Consider the following 8,691-nt stretch of genomic DNA (forward strand, 5'->3'; position numbering starts at 1 on the left):
CTCTAGCAAATGAACTACACGATCTTGTGCTATGCTTAGGATTGGGTCTTGTCCGCCACATCATTCTGCTAATGATGTGATCCCGTTATCAACGACATCCAATGTCCATGGTCAGGAAACCATAACCATCTATTGATCAACGAGCTAGTCAACTGGAGGCTCCCTAGGGACATGTTGTGATCTATGTATTCACACATGTATTACGGTTTCCGGTTAATACAATTATAGCATGAACAATAGACAATTATCATGAACAACCATTTTATTATTGCCTCTAGGGCATATTTCCAACATGTTCAACGCATAATCCATAAACAAATGGTCAGATAATTCATTCGGAGATCTACTTAATATCCTGCACGTGGCTATTCCCAAAGAAAAGATTTGCCCTAAAAAAAATTACGAGGCAAAGAAGATCATATCTAAGTTTGGATTAGGATATCAAAAAACTCAAGCCTGCCCAAATTACTGTCGGTTGTTCTCGGAAGAGACAAAAAAATGATGATTTTTGCTATAAATGCAAGGCTTCTAGGTGGAAAGATAAAATGCCCGAAACCTAGTTAACTAGAGAGGAAAGAAAGAGAGCAACGCAAATGAAAGTTTTGAGATACTTTCCAATCAAAGAGTCGCTGAAAAGGATACTCATGTGAAAATAAACGACAACTCTAGCTTGATGGGACGATGAAAAGTGCACCATGCAACATGGAGTGCTACGGCATCCAGCAGATTCCGAGGCATGTAAGAAATTTGATGAGAAACATGGATTTCCATATAATTATTGTCATATTAGGTTTTTCCTAGCAAGTGATGGATTTAACCACCACTACAGTAATTTCTAGCAGTGTTGGACGCAAAGATCCAAGCAGTGGCGGGCTAGGCTCTCAGGGGCGCCCACCACTGACCTCCTTCCACTGCTTATATCGCACTAGTGGCGGGCGCACGCCCACCACTAGTAGTGACTCTGTAGTGGCGGCCTTGTCTAGACGCCCGCCACTAGGAGATATTGTTAGTTGTAGCGGACCGCCTGGGGCACCTGCCACAACTATCTGTCCAGCCAGCAAAGCTTCCAGTGCAAAACCATGCTTTAAACAGTAATTACCATACTTTGATCATATGCATTATAATAGATGTATTGAAGATTAGAAGCAACACATTTTACCATAACAATAATCCAAATACAATACAATACAATAGATGTACGCATTAGAGTACAACTCACATAACATCATAAGTAAGTACACATAGACTTCTCAGTGAGTCCTCCGACATGTTGCATGTTACATACATATACGACCTCGTGATAAAAACACCACCATAATGACAATGAACTCGGTAAAGATTTTCAAAGTCTTTACTCGTCCACTTGTCCACACGGTCTTGCATACTTCACAGTTTGATTTTCTCTATGCCGATGAAGTTGGACTAATGATCCTCTGCTTCTTTTTAGGCTTATATCCTTTATAGTAGTTGTTCTTTTAACCGACCACTTGCTCATTGCATTTCTCCCATGAATCATAGACTCAAATAAACAAGCTAACAAGTCAATTTCATAGTTATCCAATTACTGATACATCCATTTTGCATCATGTTTTTCTATTGTCATTTATATTGTTTTAAAGTAATATTTCACTCTATGATGTAGTTCTAATGCATTTTTCTCTTATTATAGAAGATATACATGGAGAGAGAAATTGCTGGCAGGTAGAATTCTGGACCTGAAAAGAGCAACAAAAGAGATAGTTATTCTCGTAGCTTCAAATAACCTAAAAGTTTATGGAGATTTATTTTGGAATAAATAAAAAAACCGGAAGAAGAATCATCAGGAAGGGCTGATATGTCTCCGTCGTATCTATAATTTTTGATTGTTTCATGCCAATATTTTTCTACTTCCGCATACTTTTGGCAACAATTTATATGATTTCTTGGACTAACATATTAACCTACTGCCCAGTGCCAGTTCCTGCTTTTTTTCATGTTTTCTGTTTCACAGAAAATCCATATCAAATGAAATCCAAACGCGAAAAAAAATTACGGAGATTTTTTTATGGAATATATGTGATTTTCAAGTATCAACATAAGAGGGGACCCACAGGCTCCACAAGGCAGGGGTACACCAACCCAATTGGCGGATCTTTGAGAATATTATAAACGGTTTTGGCTAGAAACAGAGACGCGAAAACAGAAGAGAAACGGAGAGAGATCCAATATCAGAGGGGCTCCTGCCCTCCGGGAACCATGGCGGCAAAGGGCAGAGGTGAAACCCTCCTCCCATCTAGGGGGGGCAAAGGAAGAAGGAGGAGGAGGGCTCTCTCCCCCCTTTCTTCTTTCGGCATCGGAGCGCCGCCGAGGAAACCATCGTGACGGGGATGTACATCAACAACTTCGCCACCGTCAACACCAACTCACTCCCCCTCTATATGCAGTGGTTTAACCTCTCTTTTCCCACTGTAACCTCTCCTTAAACATGGTGCTTTATGCCACATATTATTATCCAATGATGTGTAGCCATCATATGATGTTTGAGTAGATTTCTTTTGTCCTACGGGTTAATTCTGGTATGGTGTGATTGATATGATTTGTATGTTGATATGGTGATGTACTATGGTGCCCTCCATGCCGCACACACGTGTGGGAATTCCTGCTATAGGGTGTTGCAATACGTTCATGATTCGCATATAGTGGGTTGCGAGTGACAGAAGCTTAAACCCGAGTAAGGGGGTTGTTGCGTGTGGGAGTAAAGGAGACTTGTTACTTAATGCTATGGTTGGGCTTACCTTAATGAGCTTTAGTAGTCGTGGATGCTTACTAGAGTTCCAATAATAAGTGCACATCACCATCATCGACGTCGCCCATGTGTTATCGCCACCACTTTCCCGAGATCCTAACAGTTGTATGCAATGTTTGACTGCTACCGTTGTGCAACTATTCCTCTGCGTCAAGCCGCTATCCATAGTTTACATCTCACCGTCGAAGTCAATCACCGAGTCTGGAGGGAGGAACCCACATGAAGACCTTCCAATGGCCATCATAATCTGCAGAGAGACCGCTGTTGCAGGCCGAAGTGATCACCATTATGACCATCACCAACAACGGAGCACACCACTCCAGACTACCACCACCTCGTCATAGAGAGTCCTACCCATACATGCTTGTCAGCCCAGGGGCCAACATGGCGAGAACTAGAGCACGAAACACAGATCATCATCGCCAACGCGCGCCCACATTGCCGCTCGAGCCAGCAGTCAACACAAACGAACGCAAAGGGAGGAGGCGCAGGAGTGGTCGGATAGCACCCAACACCGAAGGCATGGACAAGCCACCGACACTGATCCTCTCCCCGTGGTACGATTTGGATCACGACCGTCGCATCTCGCCGAGATCGCCACCGAACTGCACCAGCCACTTCCTAGTAGGAATGTCTTCGCCGTCGCCGTCTGCTGTGCTCGCTTTGCCTAGCGGCCTCCTCCGGCGGCGGCGAGAGGGACGAAGGGAGAGAGGGCCTATGCCGACAATTCACGGAGCGGCCCGTGTCGCCATAAAGCGAGCGACACATGGGTGGCCCTTGTGACAACTCTCTGAATGTATGGTCGACTAAGAACAAGCTTACCACTACCCTTTAAAGAAATTAGCCAAAAATCTATACCTAGTAATAAACCAAGGTGCGCTTTTTGATATTTTTCATGCGTTCAACACCGAAAAGAATTTTTTTCTATCCAAGGTGGTACTAAATCTAGAAAAGTAAAAAAAGTTTGTCTAGAATTCCGTACATGGGGAGCATGATGTGGCCCATGGGGCGCATGATGTGCCCCAGCGAAGCCAGCTAACTTATTTTCTTGCCCACGCAGCTGGGAAAATCCTATTTGCCGCACGTGGCGGCAAATAATCGACTTAGACTAGGCCGACCCGTTTTCCTTTTATCCGTGTTCTATTACTAATTTTCAAAAGTGTTCCCATTTTTTTAAAAGAAATTTTTGAGTTTTCCAATTTTATTTCAGATTTTTGAAACAAAGCATGCATTTTAAAGAATATTCCAAATTCATATAGTGTTTTCACCAATTTTTTAATCGTTCACCACCAAAAAAAATCTATCCAAGGTGGTACGAAATCTTGAAAAGTAAAAAAAAAATTGTCCAGAATTTCGTACATGGGCGAGCGTTGTGGCCGAGCGAAGCCAGCCCACTTATTGTCCAGCCAAGATTAGGTCAGCCCATTTTGTGTGTGTTATGTTTCTATTTTTGTTTTTCTGTTCGTTTCTCTTTATCTTCCTTGTTTCATTTTTTCATTTCCTTCCAAGTTTATTTTTCTTGTTTAACATTTTTCATAAATTCAATTTTCAAAACACATTAAAAATTTTCAAATTTTGTTCAAATTTAACTTGCATTTATAAAATAATCCAAATTCGATAAATATTTTCTCCAATTTTTCATCCGTTCACCATAAAAAAGAATAGGTTTCTCTCCCTCCCGCCGCGTTGCCGTCGGTCCGCCTCGTCTCCTTTGGCCTTAGGGCCACGGGGTGCGGTGGATCCCTACCCATGCCGACGGGAGGGCTCATTTTTTAGATGGTTTTTTGAGCTTTGTTAGGGTTTGTGTCATGCTCAGGAAGCAAGAGGGCGGCGACTCCCTGAAGATGGAATAAGGCCCTCCTCGTCTAGCCCCTGTCCTAGTGGTGCGTCTAGCATCGCCGGTGGGCGTGTGGAGGTGTGTATCTAGCGGATCTATGTTTGGTGGATCTGCTCGGATTTGGTTGTCGTTCGTCTACGTTCGTCCGTTTCTATGTTGGATCCTTCCAATCTACGCTACACTTCATCAGCGGCGTTTGCTGTTCTGGTGTGCTGGTCCTATGGGGCCATAGCACGACGACTTTCCGATTGTCTACTACAACAAGTTTTGCCCGCCTCCGATGAGGGAGGGCGATGACGGCGGCTCGCCTACGACTCGCTTCAGTGCTTGTAGTCTTCGCTAGGTGGTTTACGAATCTGGAAGTAATTTTTATTATTTCGGATGTTAGTTGTACTGCCATAATTGAAAATGAATAAATCAGAAGTTTTCTCGTAAAAAAAGACTTTTTCTACGGAAGGTGGTACTAAATCCAGAAAGGTAAAAAAAGTTTGTCTAGAATTTCGTATGTGGTGTGCACTTAGTCAGGTCTTTCAGGTCACGAGTTCAGTCCTTCAACTCGTCTTTTCTTTTGTATTTTTACTCGGGCCTTACAAACACATGCCGTTTCATTGCCTGGGCCTTTCAGGACCCATGCAACTTAGCCAGCCCAACTACCTAAGGCAAACCATATTTTAAATAGCCTGACATCGCTCCTTTACATACAGTCGTACCAATGTTTATGCGTGTGCGAAACTGCATGTAGTAAGCTGGATGAAGGATGGATGGATTAAGCTGGATGAAAGGATGGATTAGTACGTGCTAGCTAGAAAAGGACCCTGAATTTCTTGAGAAAAAGAGAAGACCCGACTACGTGAGCTAGATACATGAAAAATAGAAGACCCACCTCTTCCATATTATGGAACTTCATGCCTTAGAGCATCTCCAGCCGTTGCGCCCCTAAGGAGGCATTTTTTCAGCCTCGTGGGGTTGGCCCGGCGATATTTTTGACATGGGGGCGAGAATTTTCCCAGCCGTCCCCAACCACCACCCCCCCCCCCATGGTACTCTATCTGCCGCACTGAGTAGCGACGTCACCGAAGTTGAGCAGGTAAAGAAGAGAGGCGGGGCGGTAGCAGAGCTCTCACCTTATCCACGCCGTCGTCGTCGTTGTCGTCGCGGCGGGCCCCCTCCGCGCGCGCCTGCGGATCCGGCGACCGGCGCCCGCGGCCCAGATGACGTCTTGGATCTCCCACAGGGTGGCACCCAGCTGCCTTGCGGACGCCCCCGACAAGCTCCTCCTCCCTGCCGCGTCCGCCGGCGGCTCCTCCGGCCGCGGCAGCGACGCCTCGAGCTTTCACGATGGCGAGGGCATGGCGCGGCCCGCTCTCCGCCGCTCGCGCGCCGCCGCCAGCTCTCGCTGCAGTGACGCCGGGGCGGCGGAGTCCTCATCATGCGGCCGATTCAGGGTCCCGCGACCGATTCGGGGTCCCGCGGCCTGGCTGCTCCCCGCCGACATCGCATTTCCGCGGCGCCGCTGCCGCTAGCGGTGGCGGTGGCTCTACCTCCATGGCTGCTGCTTCGCTATCTTGGCGTGCGGTCTGCCCCTCTTCGGCGGTTCCCCTGCTTTGCTTTTTCTTGTTCCTCCTTGGACTCTCTGACTATGGAGCCAGCCGCGAGCTCTCCTTCTCCGACCTCCTGAACGCCGTCAGGCCGCCCACCACCAACGCCGGCCACGCCTCGGGGTCGTCGCCTGACACCAGCCGGGGTCGAAGCAGAGGCTGCCGAGCAGAGGCGGGAGGAGGCCCCGACGTTGAAGCAGCAGCAGCAGTCGGTGGTGAAGGAGAAGAGGAGGCTGCGGAGGCGGCGGAGCGACAACAGGGGCAACTGCAGCGGAGGCACGAACGGGAATGGCGTACGGGAAAGAGCGCGGAGAGCGGGAGGACGAAGGCGGCAGCGAAGCGGGCGTGGAGCGGCCGGGGAGGCTGACTATGGGCCAAACATATGCAAAATCTTCTCTCTCCTCCCTCAAGTGACCCCCGGTGGGCTGGATTTCTCCTCAGAGCCCCGGCGCTGATTTTGGCCAAATCCGGCGCAAAACAACGTTCTGGGGGTGTGGGTGGGAGCTTTTTTTATTGCCAGCGCCCAAAAAGTGGCTGTGGGGGGCGTCTTGGGAGCCCTAGTGGAGATGCTCTTAAATCCCCATGGGAAAATGGATTGAATAGTTGCGGGCATTCTCTGACGTGTGATGACCTAACAAAATACAAGACCTAACTGTTCAAACATCATACCTTAAATCTCCTTGATCAGTAAACCGAGCAATAGCGGATTGATTATTTCAGACATGGCTATGCGCTTAATAGATAGCTGTTTACCTGGGATTTGATGACATACTCAAGCTTTAAGACGAGGGCAAAAGTTGTTTCTCGTACCCGTGCTAATGTGGAAAAGAAATAGCTGACCGACCAGGTGTACCTCTGTTTTTCAGTTATGGCCAGTCACAATGCAGCAGACAATGGCAAGCTAAAAAACCAAAAGACTACTATAATCTATTTGAAGTTGGTGATAATACAGAACTTGAAATATGTACTGGTGATCATGCAAATGCAGAGAGTATTACATATGTTCATCTTATGTATTGGTGGGAACAAGGAACAATACCGGATACGGGCTTACTCATCTATATCATCATCATCATCTGTAGATCATCCGTTGTTTGCATACTGCACCTGCATCTTCTTTTCACCAATCACCCAAATGACTTTCACTGCCAAACACATCAATCAGTGACATGACAAATTTACCAAAACATCATAACGAGCAAAGAAATCCATGCAGCATCAAGATCCAGATGAGATGAGCACAATGCGGAATGATCAAATTGACATGGTAAAGACTGAATGGTAAACAGTTCAGTTTTCAGCTTCCGTTCAGCAAGAACCCCGGATCGATAAGCGACACTAACGACAACCATGAACGATTACATACAGGACGCAACTCCGCAACATGACAGGCTCCCTCCGGTCATATGCAGCCAAGGCTCGCTACTCCTCATCGGCGGCGGCGGTCTCCTAGGCGGTGGCGGTCTCCTCGGTGGCGGTGGTTTCCTCCGCAGCCTTCTTGGGGGACTTGGCGGTGGCCTTCTTCTTCTTGGTGGTCTTGGTGGACTTGGTCTCCTTGTCGGCCTTCTCGGCGGTCTTCTTGGGGAGAAGCACGGGGTTGATGTTGGGCAGCACGCCGCCGTGGGCGATGGTGACGCCGGCGAGCAGCTTGCCGATCTCCTCGTCGTTGCGGATCGCGAGCAGCAGGTGGCGAGGGATGATGCGCGTCTTCTTGTTGTCCACGGCCGCGTTGCCGGCCAGCTCCAGGACCTGCAGACGCGCAACCAAAAACGAAATCGGTCATCTGGTGAGGCGAGCACGAGAAGAAGAGGGCCGGACAAGGCAGACGCTCGACGACGGGAAAGATCGACCGCTTACCTCGGCGGCGAGGTACTCGAGGACGGCGGCGAGGTAGACGGGGGCGCCCGACCCGATGCGCTGCGCATAGCGGCCCTGCTTGAGGTAGCGCCCGATGCGGCCGACCGGGAACTGGAGCCCGGCCTTGACGGATCGCGTCACGGCCTTCTTCCTCTGGCCCTTCCACCCGGCCATCTCCTCCTTCTTCTTCTCTCCGGCGACGTGGGCAGGAGGGTTGGGTGGCGGCGGCGGCGGCGGCGGCTGGATCGGATGGTGGATTGGATGAGCGGCGAGAGGCGCGGGTTTTATAGGGGGGCGCGATCTGTGGGAGGGTCTAATCCACCAATCAGAACGCACGGATATTTCCTAGTATTCTCCTTTTTCTTCTTTTCCTCGTTTTTCACTGTGGGAAACGAAATTCGAAATTTGGGGAACCGGGAGAATGGATAAACATAGAGGGATGGGTCGTATTCATTTACCGCTTGTTTGGCACCTTCGATCTCATTTCATTGGGTTGAAAATGAAATGAAATGCTATTTCTGTACAGCTCCTCTGGCACCCAGGTAGGTTTTCATTTTATTCGGTGTAAATGGATGAAACCTCGTTCTTACGAGGATTTCGTTTGGTGGGATTTT

The 8,691-nt window shown here is 48.3% G+C and overlaps 1 protein-coding gene across 1 annotated transcript; it reads right to left on the reverse strand.

Annotated features, from left to right (window-relative positions):
- Nucleotides 1-7,455: 7,455 nt before the first annotated feature.
- Nucleotides 7,456-8,360, reverse strand: LOC123169359 (protein H2A.5-like). The gene is made up of 2 exons (XM_044587198.1): nucleotides 8,078-8,360; nucleotides 7,456-7,969 (listed from the first exon to the last, which is right to left on the reverse strand). The coding sequence occupies exons 1-2, from the start codon at nucleotides 8,249-8,251 to the stop codon at nucleotides 7,670-7,672; spliced, it is 474 nt and encodes a 157-aa protein (XP_044443133.1). The 5' UTR covers nucleotides 8,252-8,360; the 3' UTR covers nucleotides 7,456-7,669.
- Between the last annotated feature and the right edge of the window lie 331 nt (nucleotides 8,361-8,691).

Source organism: Triticum aestivum, chromosome 7D (assembly GCF_018294505.1).
Source record: "Triticum aestivum cultivar Chinese Spring chromosome 7D, IWGSC CS RefSeq v2.1, whole genome shotgun sequence".
Lineage (NCBI taxonomy): Eukaryota > Viridiplantae > Streptophyta > Magnoliopsida > Poales > Poaceae > Triticum > Triticum aestivum.